General features: G+C 45.9%; 2 protein-coding genes across 3 annotated transcripts in view; one reads left to right on the forward strand and one right to left on the reverse strand.

The window, feature by feature from the left end:
* The first annotated feature begins 1,749 nt into the window (after window positions 1–1,749).
* On the forward strand, window positions 1,750–2,951 carry LOC121705557 (beta-secretase 1-like). Its single transcript, XM_042086592.1, has 3 exons — window positions 1,750–1,773; window positions 2,029–2,178; window positions 2,661–2,951. The coding sequence occupies exons 1-3, from the start codon at window positions 1,750–1,752 to the stop codon at window positions 2,841–2,843; spliced, it is 357 nt and encodes a 118-aa protein (XP_041942526.1). The 3' UTR covers window positions 2,844–2,951.
* Window positions 2,860–22,950, reverse strand: part of c1qtnf1 (C1q and TNF related 1) — a 27,873-nt gene continuing 7,782 nt past the window's right edge. Inside the window, exons 2-5 of one of the 2 annotated variants that reach the window (XM_042086839.1) lie at window positions 18,896–19,029; window positions 17,760–17,851; window positions 17,272–17,588; window positions 2,860–4,113 (exon numbers count right to left, since the gene is read on the reverse strand). In XM_042086839.1, the coding sequence (XP_041942773.1) occupies window positions 3,880–4,113; window positions 17,272–17,588; window positions 17,760–17,851; window positions 18,896–19,029 (777 nt within the window). In that variant the 3' untranslated portion in view covers window positions 2,860–3,879. Of the gene's footprint in view, window positions 4,114–17,271; window positions 17,589–17,759; window positions 17,854–18,895; window positions 19,030–22,950 lie in introns of those variants that run through there. The other variant, XM_042086841.1, reaches the window with a different exon arrangement.

Consider the following 22,950-nt stretch of genomic DNA (forward strand, 5'->3'; position numbering starts at 1 on the left):
CCGCTCAGGGATGGACAGTGAGGCCAGAGGCTTCATAGCGCCGCTCAGGGATGGACAGTGAGGCCAGAGGCTTTATAGCGCCGCTCAGAGGCTTCATAGCGCCGCTCAGGGACCCGCCCTGCTGCCCATCTGTGAACCAGGGAGCTGAGCGGGTGAAGGTGACTGTTCTGGTTTTGACAGGGGCATGGAGGTCCAGGAGGCTGCTCAGATGGCTGCTGTAGTAGCCCACTGCTTCGTCGGCTGATGAAAAGTGTGTGGAAAGATGTTGAAAGTCTGCTGCCAAGAAATCTGTGTTTATCTTGAAAAAAAGGACCTATTTCAGAGAGAAAAAAACATACATTTTTAATCTTGACAGTCACAATTTGAGAGTATGTTATATGTGTTTCACATTTAATTATCTCTCATTAACACAGTTTCAAATCACTCTTATGATCAATCACTGTCTAAGATAGATCATGATTACCCATGATGCTCTGCTCATGGCTTGTGCTCTGTGTGTCATCATCATTAATCTCCTGTGTCAGTAGCTAGAACCCACCTCCACTTCACAGTATGTGGCATAACAAATCATATTAGACTAAGCTAAAGGGCATGGAATGTTTGTGTTTTTCCTTGCAGTTGCATATTCTGGTAGATACGGGCAGCAGTAATTTCTCAGTCGGAGCAGCTCCTCACCCCTTCCTCCGCAGATACTACCATCGGTCGGAGCAGCTCCTTCCTCCGCAGATACTACCATCGGTCGGAGCAGCTCCTTCCTCCGCAGATACTACCATCGGTCGCTGTGAGTTAGCACCCATGTTAAACGCTCTTTAGTCACCACTGCATTGCATGGGCAGAGGTGGCACTGCTATAATGGTTGAGAATTGTTTCTTCGTTCAGCAAACAGTTAATGTGTGCACATCCCACCTTCTGGCAGGTGCAGGACAAAAGAAAACTATACTCAATTGAAAAAATATAATGTCCGCAACACTGCTTTTGACTCCCAATTATTTAATGCACAGTGTATTATATTATTATATTTTATTATATTTTTTCAATTGAGAATTGTTTCTTGGCATCACGTGTGATGGTAGCTTTAATCCAGTTATCCACAATAGCCTATGATAGATTTAACCCAGTTAATCATCATATACCAACATGCTGCAGACCTTTTGCCATTAAATTGTTTAATTAAATTGCTAAATCTTTAAAGTTTAAGTTGCTATTGCGATCCTGTTATGGCTGTAATTGGATGTTAAAAATGCATCAGAAGGTTTCTCTGTCCGTGGCATTTAACCTCCACTTCTTGTTACAGGTCCGCCTCGTACAAAGACCTCGCAACGTGTCTGTTCCCTACAGACAGGGGAGCTGGGCACTGATGTGGTCTCCATACCCCATGGGCCCAACGCCTCACTGAGGGCCAACATCGCAGCCATAACCAAGTCGGACCACTTCTTCATCAAGGGCTCCAACAGGGAAGGAATCCTGGGATTGGCCTATGCTGAAATCGCACGGGTGAGTTGTGTTTTGTAAGACGAGCAAGTGCACACACATACTAAGTGCATGTGGACCCAGTGTTAATTGGAGTGGTTGTTTGTGTTTTTACCCTACAGCCAGACAAGACGCTGGAGCCTTTCTTTGACTCACTGGTTCGTCAGACAAACGTACCCGACCTTTTCTCCCTGCAGCTGTGTGGTGTTGGATACACCAAGACTTCCAGGTGTGTGTGATGTGTGATGTGTGATGTGTGATGTGTGTGTGTGATGTGTGATGTGTGATGTGCTAGTGCCACAGGTGAGAATGAGACAGACGTAACGTTCTACAGTAAAATAAATTCATGTAATTACCGCTGCAAACATATAATTACCGCTGTCAATGGAAACGGGTTTTGTGCTGCTGATCATATCACTCCGCAAGTATTCCGGTCACTTCTTGCATTGGAACTTCATTCAAAAGTGAAAGCAGACGGTTGATCAGCTGTGTTCTAAAGAATGTTTGATTCAAGTTCAGCGTGTGTTGCGAACTATTTGTTTCTGTTTGGTCCTGCAGACTCAGCTGTTCCCCTCAGGCTTCTGGTTGGGAGAGGTGCTGGTGTGCTGGCAGGCGGGCACTACCCCCTGGCACATCTTCCCCGTCATCTCCCTGTACCTGATGAGCGAAAACCACAACCAGTCCTTCCGCATCTCCATCCTGCCACAGGTAAGGACGATTTGAATTTTTTTTGGTCTGTTGAAAGTTCTTTAACACGTATGTCCTCAAGAACTCTGGTGGATGTGGTTGTTGGAGACATATAATCTTTTCTATTTCCAAGACAATAAATATAATACCTTTTAAAATGTGTTGGGGTGAAGGGACATTTCTGAACAAGTGTTTTCATTCATATCGATTAGTAACCTATAGAGGGCGCTGTGATTCCTCTGTGAGCTGTCCTGAGAGCTTACATTTCAGCTGACAATTTGAGATAGATTATGGGTCTGTTTGAAACGGGAAAAACTGCTGCCTTTTAAGATATCTAACTGGGGAGCGAGGCAACTAGTGCGGTTTGAAACGGAAACGACTAATTTCGCTGCTTTCTAGGATATCTTATATTTCCTGAATAGCGGTCATTTTTGGAGGCAGCATCGATGTGTGACTCTGTGTCTACTGACATGTCCCTGTCCTGTCCCCTGTGCCCTCTGCAGCAGTACCTGCTACCTGTAGAGGGCATGGGCCTGCCGCACGAGGACTGCTACAAGTTTGCCGTGTCCCAGTCCAGCACAGGTACCGTCATGGGTGCCGTCATCATGGAGGGCTTCTATGTGGTGTTTGACCACCAAAACAAGCGCATCGGCTTCGCTGTCAGCACTTGCCATGGTGAGGAATAAAGGGCAAAAACAATTGTTTATCGTGATCATTTGTATTGTATGAGTCTATTTCAGTGCTACACCATGTCAAGGTCAAGTCAAGTCAACTTTATTTATATAGCGCATTTCATACACAGAGGTCATTCAATGTGCTTTACATAAACAAAAGCAAACGGGAATAGCTGATAAAAGCATAGAAGGGCAAATTGTGAAATTTGTGAAATTTGTTCCTGTATGTTAATGGAATTGTTGATTTGCTTGTGGGTTTGGTTGGGGGTTCTGTCTGTTGCTAGGCACTTAAAGGAACTATGTGTAATTCTGTAAGATTCAGGTTGTCTTTAATGCAGGCACACAGCACTCTGTCATTGACTTGCAATGTATTTGATAGTGCCGCACATGATCAAGTCTGGTATTGCAAGAGAGTCAGCCTGGTGCGGCTAGTTTGGAGTAAAGCACCTTTTACTGAACTGGAAACAGACGTGCAGATTCAGAGTTCATTAGAACCCGTAACACTCTGATGGAGGATGTCACTTGTTGTTGAGATGTAGATTGTACCCCATCACCTGGCATGCCTTCTGCTCAGACTCTGGCCCTGATGCGGCCCTGATGCAGCATGGGTAACACCTAGCCTCATCTGCCCACATCTGGTCTTGAGATCATCCATCATACCACTGTGTGTGTGTTTGTTCTGTGTGTGTGTATACGACTGCCTCCCAGGCCAACTATGAGATCAGTAGGGGCAGCCGTGTGTGTGTGGTGTGTGTGTGTGTGTGTGTGTGTGTTTGGATAAGACAGATTCTGGTAATCAATAAATGGATTTACACCTGATCAGGGATTAGTACGTCTGCTGTTCAATACTCATGATTCTGCTATTCCAACATGCCTCTCCCAAAGACGAATCTCACTCTCTTTAAATAAACATTATAGAATACAAAGAAATAAAGTAATGATTTTAAAAACTCAAATAAGTCATTGAACCGTAAGGCAGTAATGCGTATGACACACAGTGTAAATGGCAGTGACATCACGTGGGCTAAGGCAGCCCATTGGCTGTGTCCTATCCCTCGCTCTCGGCCTTGATGAGGTGTCCGCTGAAGGTGACGTAGGTGTCGAAGTCGTCGCTGAAGACGGCGTTCTCGCGCTCGCCCTTGTACAGGCGCACCCACACCTGGTCATCACGCGCCAGCTGCAGCAGCAGGCTCTGGCTCTGCATGATGGAGCGGTCACTCGGCTGCGCGTACAAGATGGCCGCCTCCTGCTCATTCTTCATCAGGTGCAGGTACGTCTCCTTCTGCAGGGGGAGGGAGAGAAGGGAGAGGCAGGGAGAGAGAAAGGTACATTTATGGAAAATGCAGAGCTTCCATCTTAATGCTTTATGTTACCTATGTTTTGTTTCTTCGCACCTGATAGTGAGTAAGGGATAATGTATTGTCCGCCGGTAATTATCAGAAAATAAGTCCCGACAGAGAGAACAGAACCCCGACGAGCAGCGGAGGGGTTTTGCTTCGACCTGAAGGGACTTATTTTCTGATAATGATTATATACTTTGCCGGTGATTTATATAGATTTAGCATAGGCCCGAACGTTGGGAAGGCCCATTCATGTGAATGGAATTTTCTGCAGCACTCTAAAGAGCCGTGTAATAATTATGTCATATAGGTTGAGTCAGATTTTTTTTTTTTTTTTCGCATGGCCAATTTTCCGTCAAGGATTCCTGGGACACTCAAAGACCCAGGTGCACAAGCACGAAACTTGGTGGCCATTTAGCCCCACAAGGATAGCAGTTTTGATCTGTAGCCCCCCGCTGGACTGGACCCCCCGAAAGGAGGGTAGGGCAGACACAGTTTTCTGTGAATATCCCAAGAACCGTAGGGTTCAGGAGGACCACCTTATTTTGTATGTTGATCTTAAGGGGCCATGTTAACCCATTCCATAACCACTCATTTCATGTATAGCGCCACCTAGTTAAAAACAAAACAGTAAAAATGAGTAATCGCACGTATCTGTGACCTAACATGGTCAAAACTGCACAAAATTGGAAGTGTAGGATCATTATGAGACCCTCTGAATGCATGCCAAGTTTCGTGTAATTCCGTTCATGGGGGGCTATACAATAAATTAATTTATGTGTACATTTAGTGACCGTACACCAACAGAGTTTTCTATGAATATCTTGAGAACCGGAGAACTGTAGGGCCTAGGATGACCAATTTGTTGCGTATGTTTGCCTCCAGGGGTCATGTTAACCCATTCCATATGCACACATGTACATTCACAGTAATCAAACAGATACACACGCACACACATACATTCACAGTAATCATACGTATGACACATACACACACAATAAACATATGTGCGCATGCATGAACATGCACACACACAGGCACACCCACAAGCACATGTACGCACACACACACACAAACATAAACAAGAACATGCACACATGCACACAATTCAAGAATTTCTCAGAATTATGAACAGGCAAGATGGGGGTGGGGTTGTATAAAATGTATTATACAACAATTGGGTTCTATGAAACTATTTATTTGTTTCTGATTGGCCGAGAGACGTTCCATAAGTTGGAATATCCCTGGACATTTCAACTCAGACTTTGCACAGCTAATAATAAATCACTCTGCGATACAATGCGAAGATTTGTTCTCATCCCAGCTCTCCACTATTTCAAGCAATGGGTTACTCCTTAGCAAACCATAACGAAACAGTGCTTCACCACATCTGTGGATTAAGCCACACAGTCAACTCAATGTAAGTAAGATAAATGAGGATGCTAATTGTTCTCAGCATTGCCAGCATTGTGTATAATATGATTGTCACTTGGAGGAGACTCTTAGATAACTAACGTTAGCATAATTAGCTAACCGCTGCTAACGTGCTAGCATCGTCACGTCAGGCTGTGCACAGTAGTGTAACATTTATTCACCATAAATTAATAGTTGAGTGGTTCTGCAATGTAGACTATGTTTCCGTTTTTTTGCAGTACCATGTCCCTTACATGACATGGCCCAGTGTCTTTGTAACATGCATGCAGCAAACCTAGATATGAATGTGATTTCAGCCCGACTTTCAACATTTCTTTCAAGAAGACATGTAAACCACAAAGACTCGTAACGAGGGATCTGGAATGTTGGTTACCTAGCAACCAAGACGCTGTCTATTGAAAAGGGAACTATTTTTTGATGCGTAAGAACGATGTCGAAATTAACATTTTTAAACCTCGGCCTCCGGCCTCGTGGCTACGGCCGAACAACACCCGTGGGAATATCCATGACCAACCCCACTCTCACTCATGCTTTATTGCTTAATTTTACATGTGAAATCTATGAACTAATCATGTTTTGGTACTTGTTGTCTAGCAGATACCAGTGAGAATTGAGTGTGCACAATGCAATTCAGTGAGACAGTTAGAATCATATATGCCTTTCACCTTTTGTTTTTATCGTATTTATATGTCACCAGAGGGAATGAATGAAGACTTTGACCTGTTGTCATTTCTGTGATTATGTCATTCTGAGTGTAACTTACATTTTATTGTCTGCTATGTGTTTATCATTGTCTGACTATATACTGTCATGAGCTCTCTCTCTGCCTGGTAACACGTGCTGATTGAAGTCTGATGACCTCCACCTGTTCCTGCTCTGCTCTGCCTCACCCTCGTTACCTACCAGCTGCACTGCATTCACCACTCATCATGCCCTCTATATAAAGCCTTGCTTTTCAGTCCACACTTGTCAGATCGTCTGCAACCAGCACCAGTTACCTGCCTGTTTTTGAAAACGCCTCTGACTCTTTGCCTGTGATCCCGGACCCGCTCGACTACTTCTGTGTTCTCCAGCCCCGGTAATCTTGACCTGCCTTCCGTCCCTCTTCTACGAATACCGCCTAGTCCTTGACTGTACTGCTGCTTCGTTTCAATTGCTGTTGTGTGTGTGTTTCCCCCAGGACTTCCCGGATCATCCAGCTCCTGCCATCGCTGTTCGGCTACTGGGGGAACACACACACGCAGACTCTTGGAACTCCTGTACCCCCCCCCGGAACCCCTGAAACCCCCTTAACCCCCAACCCTTAAATAAACTTTTGAACGTGACGCTTTTGTGGTCCTCGTCCTGTTTGGTGTCTGACAGTACGATCTGACCAAACATGGACCCAGCGCACGGTCGAACCAGCATGGAAACCGACGAACCAGAACCACCCACCGCCATGCAACGCCTGGAAGAGACAGAGAGAGAGGTAAACCGCAACACTGCTGACATTGCCTCCCTACTTCAAGCCGGCTTGAGCCAGCGTCAGCAGTTCCAGCAGCAACAGCAACAACTTGCAATGATCATTCAACTTCTCACCAACCTTTCTCCTCTGCCTGCTCCCACCGGCCCAGCCCCAGCCAGCCTGCTCACCGGCTCAGTACCCCCCAGCACTGCCCCCGACATTTCTAATGTCCCTGAATGTTACCATGGCCTCCGAGAGGTGTTCAACAAGACCAAAGCCACATCTCTGCCCCCACACCGTCCGTACGACTGTGCCATTGATCTCCTCCCTGGGACTGCTCCACCCAAAGGTCACCTCTACTCACTATCCCCTCCTGAAAGAAAAACTATGGAGGATTACATCAGGGACTCCCTGGCAGCTGGACTCATCCGCCCGTCTTCCTCTCCTGCTGGTGCCGGGTTCTTCTTTGTGGGAAAGAAAGATGGTTCTCTTCGTCCCTGCATTGATTATCGAGGTCTGAATGATGTCACAGTGAAGAACCGGTACCCTCTGCCTTTACTCACCTCTGCTTTTGAATTGCTCCAGGGATCCACTATTTTCACCAAACTGGACCTTAGAAATGCTTACCACCTAGTGCGAGTAAGGGAGGGTGACGAGTGGAAGACTGCATTCAACACCCACACCGGCCATTATGAGTACCTGGTAATGCCATTTGGCCTCACCAACGCCCCAGCGGTATTCCAGGCGCTGGTGAATGATGTGCTGCGGGACATGCTGAATAAATTCGTCTTCATGTACCTGGACGACATCTTAATTTTCTCCAGAACTCTGTCCGAACACACCCGTCATGTCCAGCTGGTTCTTCGACGGCTCCTGGAGAACTCTCTCTATGTCAAGGCGGAGAAATGCGAGTTCCATGCTCAGACTGTGTCATTCCTGGGATACATCGTCGCTGAAGGCAATATCCAGATGGACCCCGCAAAGGTCTCGGCAGTTACCTCCTGGCCAGTTCCGGGGAATAGGAAGAAGCTGCAGCAATTCCTCGGTTTTGCCAATTTCTACCGGAAATTCATCCGGAACTACAGCTCCGTCGCCGCTCCCCTCACAGCTCTGACCAGCATCAAACACCCCTTTTTCTGGACCCCAGAGGCCAACACAGCCTTTCATACCCTCAAGGCCCGGTTCACCACTGCCCCCATCCTCCAGATGCCGGATTCAGACCGGCAGTTCGTTGTCGAGGTGGATGCCTCAGACGTGGGAGTCGGGGCCATACTCTCTCAACGGGCAGAGGAGGACAACAATTTGCACCCCTGTGCATTTTTCTCTCGCCGGCTTTCACCTGCAGAGCGCAATTATGATGTTGGAAACCGTGAGCTGTTGGCTGTCAAGCTTGCCCTGGAGGAGTGGCGTCACTGGCTGGAGGGGTCCACAGTTCCGTTCCTGGTCTGGACCGATCACAAAAACCTCGAATACATCCGCAATGCCAAACGTCTTAACCCCAGACAGTCCCGCTGGGCCTTGTTTTTCACCAGATTCAACTTCACCCTGTCATACCGCCCAGGTTCTCGGAACACCAAGCCGGACGCTCTCTCCCGTCAGTTTCATAAGGATGACGCCCCTTCCCAGGAACCTGCATCAATTCTGCCCGATCCCTGCGTCGTAGCTGCCCTGACCTGGGATATCGAGGAGGAAATTCAAGAGGCCCTCCGTGACCATCCCAGTCCCAGTGCATGCCCAGACGGTCGTCTCTTCGTCCCAGATAATTTGAGGTCCCGGGTCATACAGTGGGGACACAACTCCCGCCTTGCCTGCCACCCGGGCTCCGCCCGCACCTGCCATCTCCTTGCCCAGCGCTTTTGGTGGTCTTCTTTGAGAAGGGATGTCCGAGAATTCGTCCGTGCCTGCCCCACCTGCAATCAGAACAAGTCCTCCACTCGGCCCCCCGCTGGTTTACTCCAGCCCTTGCCTGTGCCCACACGACCCTGGTCCCACGTCTCCTTGGACTTTGTAACTGGCCTCCCACCATCAGGTGGGATGACTGTCATTCTCACTGTGGTTGACCGGTTCAGCAAGATGGCACACTTCATTCCCCTCCCTAAACTGCCATCTGCCAGAGAGACTGCCCAGGCTGTTCTTGATCATGTCTTCCGTCTACACGGGCTGCCCAGGGATGTTGTCTCTGACCGAGGCCCGCAATTTACCTCTACATTCTGGAAGGAGTTCTGCCGTCTTCTAGGGGCCACAGTGAGTCTCACCTCTGGGTTCCACCCCCAGTCCAATGGTCAATCCGAGCGGGCAAACCAGGAGCTGGAGAAGGCGCTGCGGTGCATGGTTTCTCGCAAACCCCAGGCTTGGGCACAACAACTGATGTGGATAGAGTATGCTCACAACTCCCTCACCTGCTCTGCCACTGGTATGTCACCTTTCCAGTGTGTGTATGGCTACCAGCCCCCCCTGTTCCCCAGCCAGGAAGGAGATGTGTCCTGCCCGTCTGCCCTCGCCTATGCCCGCCGTTGCCGTCGTACCTGGTCACAAGCTCGTGCCACGCTACTCAAGTCAGCTGTCAGCTATGCCACTGGGGCTAACCGCCGAAGATCGCCGGCACCCGCCTACCGTGTTGGCCAGAAGGTGTGGCTGTCAGCCAAGGATCTCCCACTGCGGGTGGAATCGCGTAAACTGGCACCTCGATTCCTCGGCCCGTTCCCTATCCAGAGGGTCATCAGCCCAACCGCAGTCCGGCTCCAGTTGCCAACCTCCATGAGGGTGCACCCTACTTTCCATGTTTCGAAAGTCAAGCCGACGCATGAAAGCCCGCTGGTCCCCGTGCCGCTTCCTCCTCCTCCTCCTCGCCTCGTTGACGGTGGGCTGGTGTACACCGTTCGACGCCTGCTTCGGTCCAGACGGCGAGGTAGGGGCCTCCAGTATCTCGTCGACTGGGAGGGCTATGGACCTGAGGAGAGAACCTGGGTGCCAGCCAGTCGGATTGTGGACCGGACACTCATCGCCGACTTCCACCGTCTGCATCCTGATCAACCTGCAATCCATAGGGGCCGCCCCAGAGGGGTCCCTAACCGTCCTGCCCGCCCGGCTTCCTGTCATGTGCCTGACCCTGACCCTGTCTCGGTACCTGTCCCGTCTTCTGTCCACGACCCTCCAGCTCCCTCCGAGGATGAGGATGTTCACTCGGACCGCTCGGAGGAATTCTAGCCCTCCACCGGCTCCCCTCCGCCCTCCCGACGTGGTGTCACTCTTGGGGACTTCTGGGGCCGTCCCTTAGGGGGGGGGTTCTGTCATGAGCTCTCTCTCTGCCTGGTAACACGTGCTGATTGAAGTCTGATGACCTCCACCTGTTCCTGCTCTGCTCTGCCTCACCCTCGTTACCTACCAGCTGCACTGCATTCACCACTCATCATGCCCTCTATATAAAGCCTTGCTTTTCAGTCCACACTTGTCAGATCGTCTGCAACCAGCACCAGTTACCTGCCTGTTTTTGAAAACGCCTCTGACTCTTTGCCTGTGATCCCGGACCCGCTCGACTACTTCTGTGTTCTCCAGCCCCGGTAATCTTGACCTGCCTTCCGTCCCTCTTCTACGAATACCGCCTAGTCCTTGACTGTACTGCTGCTTCGTTTCAATTGCTGTTGTGTGTGTGTTTCCCCCAGGACTTCCCGGATCATCCAGCTCCTGCCATCGCTGTTCGGCTACTGGGGGAACACACACACGCAGACTCTTGGAACTCCTGTACCCCCCCCGGAACCCCTGAAACCCCCTTAACCCCCAACCCTTAAATAAACTTTTGAACGTGACGCTTTTGTGGTCCTCGTCCTGTTTGGTGTCTGACAATATACGATATGTGGTGGTGCGTTGTCTGAATGTATATGATTGTGTTGCACTTTGGAGACACCAAGCGCTCCGACTGATGAACGGCCGGTGAGGCCTGATGTGTCGGAGCGCCTGTTGACTTCCTACGGAGCTAATGAAGACAGGTGTCACTAATTGAGTAAACTTGCCTATTTAAAACTAGGAAGTAGCCATAGGGATGAAATACACTGACAAAGGCCATCAGGCCGAAACGTTTGTTAATCAACCCCTGTTGCTAAAATGGATTAAAAAAGCAAGAAAGAAAATATTTTTGGAGTGCGACCATTCTGTTATTTTCTATGAGTTACCTTTTGTTTTTAGCCAGAAGCCAGACCAGCAGATCCCCTGACTTTGCTGAATTACTGAAGCTAAGCAGGCTTAGTTAGTACTTGAATAAGAAACTTCCTTGGAAGAGAAGGTTCCTGCTGGAAGTGGTGTTGGTGGCTGGCCAGTAGGTGGTTAAGAACTCCTTGTCGCGTAGGGCAAAATGATCTAAATACCCTTAAATACGTGTGCTTTTGAACGGCAAGAAATACTCAGAAGATATAGTAAAGTTAATAGCAAGAAATACGCCAAACCAAATAGTAAAGTTAAATCCGAATCAGTAAAGTAACCTCGATAAACAGGTGCGTGGCGCTGGCATATGCAACAAGATCACAAACAAGGATGCCAGCGAACACAGCAAGGTTTGACGACCTGGAAAGCAAGCTGGATAAACTGTTATGTCAACACTTATGTCGTCCTTGTCGAAAAGAGTGGACTCCATCGACACAAAACTCGAAGTGTTAGCCGGGGATATACACAACCATGCTGCTCAATTGACCAGCCAGAAAAGTTTGAGTGATGAGCTGCAAAAGAATCTCGATCGAGCGCTGGAGTATATTGAAACTGGAGATTGGATTGAATTGGAGAACCGACAAAGAGAAAAGAACCTTAAACTTTTACATGTGCCTGAATCATTAGAAAGTGATAAGGGACTGATCCCCCTTTTGGTGGATATTATAGACACTGAATGGGGCCTGCAACTACGGGAGGACGACTTCGAAAAGGCGCATCGCTTAGGGCCGCTTAAAGAACAAACACGTTGTCCTCGGGGAATAATATTTCAAGTCCAGCGTCTACAGACAAAAACACAGATTCTAAAAGCCATCAAAACAAGCAAGTCAAAGGCAAATCGCTCAGAGGAGACAGACCAAGTGCACTGTAAGTACAGAATTATTCCGGACATTTCTATACAAACTCAGAAGAAACGTGATGCATTCTGGCCCCTCAGAGCTCAATTGCACAAGCTTAACATTGCAACAAGGATGAGGCAACCTGCAGTTTTGCTAGTCGTAGATGGGGAAGAAGAATTAAAATTCTCAAATCTACAAGAGGCAAAAACTGAGCTTTGCAAAAGGTTTCCGTCAATCTCTTAGGGGCTGGGAAAGCAACGTTAAGTAAGGGCAAATAGAGTATCTCAAGAGACAGTGGGGGGCAGAGGTGTTTGAAGCAACTTTTTCTTCAAGGAGGAGGGGTGTAGGACTTTTAATAAGTAAAAGGGTTCCATTCAAGCTGATGTCACAGCAGGATAAGTATGGAAGGTTCTTAGTGGTTAAGTGTGAACTGTTTGGTGAGCTCTATACTCTTATAAATGTCTATAAACCTCCCATATCAGATATGTCATTTTTGGATAAGATACAGCACATCACAATCTCCATCTGGGGCAATTATACTAGGGGGAGATCTAAATTGTATATTCAGTTCGAATGACGGCTCAACAACAACCAGGAAAGTCAATCCACCTGAAAAACAAATTAATTTCCTCTCCATGAATGACCTTCAGGATGTATGGAGAGCATTAAATCCAAATGCAGTGGACTTCACACGTTACTCTCACGCCCATAACAGTTACAGCAGAATCGATTATCTATTTGTTTCAAAGACAGACTTAGATGGGGTGTTCTCCAGTGCTATTAACGATATCATAATATCAGATCATGCTATAGTCAGGTGTGTTATTTCCCCAAAAGAAAACCCACTATCTCGTAGAGTGTGGAGAATGAACAGAACATTTTTAATGGACTCTGAGTTCCTTAAATATATCAACAGCCATATTGACTTATTCCTAGAAACAAATGTTAATGTGAAATCCCAAGATAGACCAACTAACTATTGATATAGTTTGGGACACCTTTAAAGTATATATGAGAGGAATTATGATTGGGTATGCAGCAAAATATAAAGCAGGCTTGGATAAAGATATAAATAAAGTCAGGGATGAAATAAATATTCTGCAGAGAGCACACAAAAAGACAATAGAACACTGAAAAATGTGCAGCAATTGAAACTAAAATTAGACAGTCTGCTGCATAAAAAGGCAAACGACTTAAATCTTAAGTCGCCGCAAATAAATCTAGCAGGTGCTTGACCTCTATAATAAAAACAGTTATGAAGAGACAACCCATAACGCTGAAAAATGACACATCAGAGAATACTTATAAAAATAATCAAGCAATAAATAAAGAATTTAGATCATTTTATGAGAACTTATTATACAGCTCTTCACAATGCAAGTAGAACGCTCCATTGACTTGAATGGGATTTCCGAAAGTTCTAGCGGTCATTATTTCTTGGGAAAGGACCTCTGAAAACAAGAATGACCGCTGTCAATGGCAACGGAGTTTGTGCTTGGAACTTAATTCAAAAGTGAAAGCAGACGGTTGATCAGCTGTGTTCTAAAGAATGTTTGATTCAAGTTCAGCGTGTGTTGCGAACTATTTGTTTCTCAGCAAAAGCCGCGACGAAACGGTAACAAATAAGTGTAAAGAGACATATTGTGGAGTTTATTTTTTCGTTTTGGCAAGTAGCCGTATAATAAGCGGGATAATGTATAGAACGCCGGTCATCATGGGAAAATAAGTCCCTTCAGGGCGAAACAAGACCCCTCCGCTGGCGTGTCGGGGTCCGGTTCGCCATGTCGGGACTTATTTTCCCCATAATGACCGGCGTTCTATACATTATCCCTTACTTGTATACCTCAGAAGTTGAAGATCAAAATCCCCTACCTTTTTTAAATTCAGTTAAATTGAAACGTCTGACCCCAAAGCAGAAAGAGGAACTTGGCAAGGATATTACAAATGTTGAAATACAATCTGTGCTAAAAAAAAATTCCATTGAAGAAGGCCCCAGGAATGGATGGCCTTCCGATTGAATTTTACTGTACTTTTTGGAGCAAAATGGAAGGTTTCTTTACAGAAGTAGTTAATTCAGCCCAAAAGCTTAATAGTCTACCTCACACCATGTATCAAGCAATCATTTCTGTCATACCAAAGCCAGGCAAAGTCTGTGAAAAACCTTCTGACTACAGGCCAATTAGTCTACTAAATTGTGACAAAAAAATAATTACAAAGGTTCTAAATGATCGTTTACTACAGATATTACCGAGTATAATTCACTCAGACCAGGCTGGTTTTATTCAACATAAATATTTAAGAACCAACACTAGAACATGTATATCTTTAATGCAATATGCAAAGAAGTTGAATAAGGATCTGACAATAATGGCAGTCGACGCAGAAAAAGCTTTTGACAGAATTGAATGGCCTTATCTGTTTAAAGTCCTAGAGGCTTTCAACTTCCCATTATACTTTATTAATATGGTCAAAATAATTTACAGTTCACCCAAAGCATATGTGTATACAAATGGTATAATGTCAGAACCTTTTCCTTTAAGAAGGGGAACCGCTCAAGGATGCCCGTTATCTCCATCGCATCCATTGGCCCAAAAATGTAGGGAAACGGAAGAAATAAGTGGTATCGAAATTGGAAGGAAAAAGTATAAGTTAAAGGAATTATACGGAGTAAAATGACTTTAGATCAATTTACGGATGATTGGGAGTACATACGTACATCCAAATCATGTCATTCGGATGTGTTTTGAGAAAGTTCGATGTTACCGTTTTTAGTCAAAACTCGTTTCGAGGGGGTCCTTTCGGGTGGCGCTATACATGAAATAAGTGGTAATGGATTGACGTGGCCCTTCGATGTGGCGCTTCGCTGCGCGGCGGTCATAATAATACTAGGGAAGAATCGTCACAGTTTATTAGTTGCTCTCTTATCAAGGGATAAAGTTAAGTCTACAAACTTTGTTATTAATAGCACGTTAAATGCTTGGAGAAAAATTAAAAAACATCTTGGCCAATGTCTAGGGCTCCCGGGGAATATACAGATTTGGAATAACCCCTCAATTAACATTCAGAAATCACAATTGCATTGGGATACATGGATAAAAGCTGGAATTAGGAAAATATCAGATATTATAAGATGCAACTCAGTCCTGTCATTCCAGGAGTTGAAAGCTAAATATAAGTTAAAAGACACTGAAGCGTTTAGGTATATACAAATAAAAAGTTGGATTAATAAACGTGATCTAGAGAACACAAGTTCCTCAGATATTATGAAAATATTTAACAGTAATGAAAAAAAGAGTCTGACCGGATACATGTATAAAAATTTGATTAAAGCTGAAGACAGCGATGAATTACTGAAAAATATAATAACCAGTGGACAACAGATTTGGGGTTTAAGGCAAAAGAAAGATGGAAGGAATGCTTGGACCTCACAGTTAGGCTTACCTGTAACGAGAGTTTACGTCTAATTCAGTTTAAGTTAATGACGAGAATATACTACAGTAGAAATAAAATTCATACATTTAATGTTAAACTATCTGATAGGTGTATAAAATGTAACCAACATGAGGATTCACTTATGCATTCCTTCTGGCATTGCATGAGGGTTAAAAAGATATGGAAGGATATTGAGCAATGGTTATCATCAAAAATAACAATGGAAATTATTTTCACACCAAGGCTATGCATTTTTCATGATACAGAGGGAATAAGGTACCCAACTGGTTGGCAAATTCTGTTCTCTTCTTTAATTTTCAAAAAGTTAATTCTTAAATATTGGAAAAATAAAGATGTACCTTCACTCCAAGAGTGGAGGGCATTAATGAAATATTATTTAAATATTGAAAAAACACTGTCAGAGGATCGAAATAAAAATAAACAATTTGATAACTTATGGGAATCCATTCATGATGCCTTATAATACGTAATTTATTAAATAATTTATGTAAATAATATGTATAACTTCCTACAGGGTTTGGGGGGAAGTTGAAGGGGGCTGGGGAATGGGTGCAGGGAGGGGGTGGGAGGATGTTAGAATGAGGGAGGAGTGGGAGGTCTTGGGGTTGCTGTTATGAGGGAAGCATGAAATGTTGGAGGGAAATCAACTTTTGGAGTTCTCTCTTTTTTTTTTCCTTTTATTGAACGTGTTTAGAGAGAAATGTAATTTAAAAACTGCTGTTATTTTCCCTCTGCAAGTATTTAGTTTGAATGGTATCTTCAGTTGTAATGTGCTGACCCTAATAATTTCAAACAATAAAAAATAATTATAAAAAAAAACACACAAAACACATATACACAAAAACAACCACACGCTCTGCACACACTCAATTACAAACACACAAAAAAGGAACAAAGTAGGAAATTAACTCAATTTGACAAGCCCCTGCTGAAAAAAAGCTCATTCTGGTAGCTGGTTTTAGCTGGTTTTCTTCCAGCTCTTGCAGATCTTTGCTGGTGTAGCTGGTTGGGCCACCAGCTGGATATCCTGGCCTGACCATCTGAGGAAGCTGGTCATGCTGGTGTGACCAGCCTGTCTTGTGGGATACAGCTGGTGCAAGATGGTCATGCTGGTGACCAGCCTGTCAAGCTGGTCATGCTGGTTTGCTAGAATGACCAACATATGGCATGGCCAGTTAAACCAGCACTATAGACCAGCAACACTAGCTAAAATGACCAGCTTGAGGTGGTACGACAAGCAAAACCAGCTGAATTACCATCATAAGCTGGGTAAACCAGCTGAAGGTATGTTTTCGCAAGAGTTTTGCTGGTCTAGCAGGTCAACCATCATAGGGTGGTCAAACAAGCTGGTTAACAAGCTGGTCAACCAGCAAACCACCTTTAGCTGGTCAGGCTGTTTTTTTCAAAAGGGGCGTGACTTATTTTTGTGGAAAAAATGTGCTGGACTGGGCCGTTATAATATATTATGAATACAGTATGTGACAAATCTTCTTGAATGAAATGATAATGCAATATACTACACCTGAATACAAGAACACTCACCTGGTTCTGCACCTAGAACAGAACTAGAAGTGTGCTCACCTGGTTCTGCACGTAAAACAGAACTAGAAGCGTGCTCACCTGGTTCTGCACGTGAAACAGAACTAGAAGCGTGCTCACCTGGTTCTGTACTTAGAACAGAACTAGAAGCGTGCTCACCTGGTTCTGCAGCTAGAACAGCAGTGGGAGCGTACCTGGTTCCAGGTGTGCACGTTGAGGCTGAAGAAGTAGACTCCGGGCACATAGCAGAAGAACTTCCCGGTGAACATGTTGAAGTGGTTGTAGAGGTTGACGAGCTCCGTGTCGAAGACCAGCGTCTGGTAGTAGTGGCTGCTGTGCAGGGCCTTCTTGCGTCCGACGGAGAAGGCGGCGTAGTGGCCCTTGCAGGGCTCCCCAGGAGACCCCGTGCTGCCTTTAACGCCCTTCACCCCGGGGGGGCCGGGGGGGCCTACGTGCCCCGTCCTACCAGACTTCCCATAGGGGCCCCGCACACCACCCTCCCCCTTCTCCCCTGCACATGGGGAGACAGCGTAAGTGTGTGTGTGTGTGTGTGTGTGTGTGTGTGTATGATATCGCACACCACCCTCCCCCTTCTCACCTGCACATGGGGAGACAGCGTAAGTGTGTGTGTGTGTGTGTGAGTGTGTGTGTGTGTGTGTGTGTGTGTGTGTGTGCGTGTCACCTTTAAGGATGGTGATGTTGATATGGGGCACCACTCTCCTGTTCTGGGGGAGTTCCTCTCCAGTGTCACAGCAACGATGGCATTCCATTCCCCTCAAAGGTCAAACACAGGTCAAACACAGGTCAAACACAGGTCAAGCACAGGTCAAACACAGGTCAAGTAGGTCAACAGGTCTTCATCATCAGTGTGTTTGATAGAGTGATCATTTGAGAAGTGAATCTGTACATGTTTATGTAGGAGATGAGTTTAAAGATATCGATGCACTTCCTCTGCAGCCTTTAGAGAGATGGAGAGAGAGAGAGAGGGAGAGAGAGAGAGGAAGGGAGAGAGAGAATAGAGAGGGAGAGAGAGAGAATAGAGTGAGAGGGAGAGAGATGGTGAGAGAGAGAGAAAGAGATGGAGAGGGGGGTACATAGAGAGAGAGGGAGAGAGATAGAGAGAGAGGGAAAGAGAGGGAAAGAGAGATAGAGAGGGAGAGAGAGAAACAGATGGAGAGGGGGTACATAGAGTGAGAGGGAGAGAGATAGATTTTGAATTTCCCCTTGGGGATCAATAAAGTATCTATCTATCTATCTATCTATCTATCTATCTATCTCTAATAGTATCTATCTATCTATCTATCTATCTCTAATAGTATCTATCTATCTATCTATCTATCTATCTCTAATAGTGTCTATCTCTCTCTAATAGTATCTATCTATCTATCTATCTATCTATCTCTAATAGTATACAAGGATACAAGGAAGTTTATTGTCACATGCATATAGTTACTGGAAGTAAGAAATGCAGTGAAATTATGTCTGGTGTCAGCCTATTTGTGCAAAGTGGGGGGGGGGGGGGGGGGGGGTAAAAAGTGCAGTAGAAGAGGGGTTTAGTAGATTAAGTGGCAAGGGCTGCATAAGAAAGGTGGGGGAGGATAGGAATTGGGGGGGGGGGCACCAACAAGGAGCACCCAAGAGCATAGATAGTATCTATCTATCTCTATCTAGATGGGGGAGTGAGAGAGACGGATGCTGGTTTTTCACCTGCTGTGTGTGTGTGTGTGTGTGTTTACACCTGCTATTCCGGTAAGGAGTGTGTGTGTGTGTGTGTGTGTGTGTGTGTGTGTGTGTGTATGTTCGCGTGTGGGTTTACACCTGCTGTCCCGGTAGGTTCTGGGTTCGTAATCCTCTGAGTCATCTTCTGGGTACCGATAGAGATCCGCCTGGCCCACCCAGAACAATACCAGAACTCCTACATAGCACACACACGCCACACACACACGAGACATCTGGGCACACACACACACAATATTCAGGTTGAAATGGGGAAAGCGATCACATGCGCTACACAAAGAGTTAAATCATTTCTCACTTCAGTGCTGCGGATCATCTCGTACAGATCTTGTAATGTGCAGTAGCCTATAAGGGTAAATCGCGCTGATTTGAAGTTACCTATAACTAGATGTACCGCAGAGCGATCCTCACACACACAAAGCGATGGCAACACATTACCCCCACACTCAAGCAGCTTCACTGGCTCCCGGTGAAGTCACGCATCACCTACAAAATCTTACTCCTTACATACAAATCCCTCAATGCTCTTGCTCCCCAGTACCTCTCCGATCTCATCCAGCATCACTCCCAGCCAAGGTCCCTGAGGTCCTCTGGCAAGGACCAGCTTGTCATCCCCCGTTCCAGGCTACAGACTTTTGGTGACAGAGCCTTCTGTGTTGCTGCCCCCACCCTTTGGAACAGTCTACCTCTCCATATCCGCCAAGCCCCCACACTGGCTATGTTCAAAAAGCACCTAAAATCACATTTATTCACTGAGGCCTATGGTCCTTAACCACCCAACCCCACAAGTTATTATTATTATTATTATTATTATTATTATTATTAACACACATACACACACACAAGCACACATCATTTGACAAGATCACATACATAATAGTATATGCACAATCAGACACACAATCACTCAAACAGGCATACACACATCATTTCAGTAGATAAACATAAACAATACAGCACACCCATATACACATACACACACACACACACACACACACACTTACTACAGAGGTCCCTGTGGAAATCCCCTCCAGATGCTGCACATTAAGGCAAAGTACAAACAGGACAACAAACAAACAACAATAGACATATCACAGTAAAGAACAGAGTCAGACAATAAGAAAAAACAGCCTTACGCCAGGCCACCAAAAGTGTGTGTGTGTCTGTGTGTGTGTGTGTGCGTGTATGTGTGTGTGTGTGTGTGTGGCCCATGTGCAGGGAAGCACAGGGGAGATGTTTGATCTGCTGGAGCCGTGCTGTGTGCAGGGAGGGGTCTTTGTGTGTGTGTGTGTGCACTCTGTAATGTATATGTATGTGTGTGTGTGTGCAGGGAGGGGTCTTTGGGTGTGTGTCTGTGTGTGTGTGTGTGTGCACTCTGTAATGTATATGTATATGTGTGTTTGTGTGTGCAGGGAGGGGTGAGAGGTCAAAAAAACAAAGGTCTCGTGCAAGGAAAACAAAAGCACTGTACACCCTCTGATCCAGATGTGGCCCCGGAACACAGAACCTAGAACCCGCTGGATTGAGCCCCGGAACACAGAACCTAGAACCCGCTGGATTGAGCCCCGGAACACAGTACCTAGAACCCTCTGGATTGTGCCCCGAAACACAGAACCTAGAACCCGCTGAATTGAGCCCCGGAACACAGACCCTAGAACCCTCTGGATTGTGCCCCGGAATACAGAACCTAGAACCCACTGGATTGGGCCCGGAACACAGAACCTAGAACCCACTGGATTGAGCCCGGCCCTGGTTTGCGTTGTGAGTGTCAAACTGCTTAAAGAATTTTGAATCTCTGAATTCCTATAAGTAGCCTTAGCCTATTTGTGGACTACAGTCTATAGCATAGCAGCTCTTTCCCATTTCTGCTGGAGATTCAAATGGAATGTTGCCCCCCCCCCCCCCCAAAATCCCATCCATGCACATCTCAGAATACACACACAAATGCACACACTCAACCAGCCAGACCTGAAAGCAGTATATCAGACCATGCAGGGACGGTCCTGCACAAAAACGTTGCATTTGTGCTAGACCAGTTCATTAAGATAAGAGTGTCAGGTTCAAGAGCGTATGCATAGTCCAAGGGTCTCCAGTTTATGTGTAAGAGTCTGTGGGGTGATTGTGTTTATAGCAGAGCTAACATCCAGAAAGAGCCGCCTTCCATACAGTACGTATCCTTGCTCTCCAGGAGGGTTAGGGCCAGCTCACATACGTATCCTTGCTCTCCAGGAGGGTTAGGGCCAGCTCACATACAGTACTGTACGTATCCTTGCTGTCCAGGAGGGTTAGGGCCAGGTGGGTTAGGGCCAGGTGTACGACCATTGAGACAGCATCCGCAGTGGACCTGTTCTTCCTGTAAGCGTATTGATGAGGGTCAGTGCTGGTGTCTATTTATTTCTTGATTTGATGAATGACCAGTTGCTTAAAAGCACTTCATCACTATCGGTGTGAGTGCTTCCCTGCAATAGCCATTCAGACATGATATTGCTGGGGTCTTCAGGACAGGGATGATTGTGGCGGTTTTAAAGCATACTGAGAGATGCCAGCCCACATGCTACGCGGGTTATTGTTGCTGAAGTGACCCTCGATCTTAAGTCAAGTCAAGTCAAGTTTATTTATATAGCGCATTTCATACACAGAGGTCATTCAATGTGCTTTACATAAACAAAAGCAAACAATAATAATAACAAATAAAGAAGTAAAAGGGCAATACAGTCAAACAATAGTTCAAAAGGTAAAGATCATAATAAAAAGAAAACATAAAACACACAAGGTGAAATCATTTAAAAATAGAGAATGATTAAAAAGACAAAATAAAAGACACAAGGTAGAATCATTTCCGAGACAGATTCAGAAATTATAACTCTCCATTTATCTCCAACGGTTGGTCTGACATTATAACTTTGTTTGTATTGTATCTCTGGTATGACTCTGCCTGGGGTTACTCCGAGACTGAGGCCCTGAATAAAGAGTGGCCAGCAGAGAGATGTGTGTGTGTATGTGTGTGTGTGTGTGTGTGTGTTCGTGTGTGTGTGTATTTGTGTGTGTGTCATAGCAGCCATCAGAAAGACTGCATTAACAGCTCACTCAAGAGGATGGCAGTCAGTCATCTGAGTGCTTCTGATTGGTTAGGCAGCTGTTGGTCAGTCATCTGAGTGCTTCTGATTGGTTAGGCAGCTGTTGGTCAGTCATCTGAGTGCTTCTGATTGGATAGGCAGCTGTTGGTCAGTCATCTGAGTGCTTCTGATTGGTTTGGCAGCTAACTTCAAGGCTAACTTAGATGTGGGCTGTGTCCACATTGCTGGTGTACTTGATGTGTAATCTCCTGCGACCCCATGACCCCTGCATGCCCTCACGTGAGCAGCCAATCAGGCGCAGAGGAACATTCCTGGATGTTTTCCCGCTGTTCCTGCGGCCTGTTTGTGCCACATCGTTAACGACTGGACCGCCGAGTGAATCTCACTGCCGAGTGAACCTGACCGCCGAGTGAACCTGACCAGAGGTATCGAGGGCACCTCTCCGCTCTAAGTCTGTGGCGACACCAACCAGCCCTCAAACAAGGGTGCTGTCCCTGCCCACTGGCCCCTGAGTGACCCAGTTTGGTTGAACCATGGAGGTATTATATATAACTGGAGAGAGTGACTAAGTCCTGCCCCCATTCATTTCAATGGACCATGCTAGGCTAGCTACTTCAGCCAAAAAAGTTTGAAATTGACCGCAGCCATCTTTACAAAAATGGCGTTTCATGGGTGTTCGTTTCCGGCACCAGCTAGAATTAGCCTATTAGATTCCACGTTACAGACGGAGACAACGTAAGGTGCAACGGTATGTCGTTGATGAAGATTGGACATTCCCTCAGAGGAAAAGAAGTTGTTCGGGAACGCGCTTCACCTCGTTATAAGCGCAAATTTATTAAATTGGTTGGGATAACATTTTTGGGAATGGTGGTAGAAGTTTGCCCTGTCTCTGAAGTCCTGGGTTATTTAATGTGATGTTCATATTGTGATAATAAACATACGAATCAATATTGAGTCACGTTGGGCTACACCAATAATGAACGAAAATTACTAAAATTAAGTAGACATATGGGATGTAAGAAACTTGTGGATAGCTGAAATATTTGCTGCACCCAGTGT

Source organism: Alosa sapidissima, chromosome 3, assembly GCF_018492685.1.
Source record: "Alosa sapidissima isolate fAloSap1 chromosome 3, fAloSap1.pri, whole genome shotgun sequence".
NCBI lineage: Eukaryota > Metazoa > Chordata > Actinopteri > Clupeiformes > Clupeidae > Alosa > Alosa sapidissima.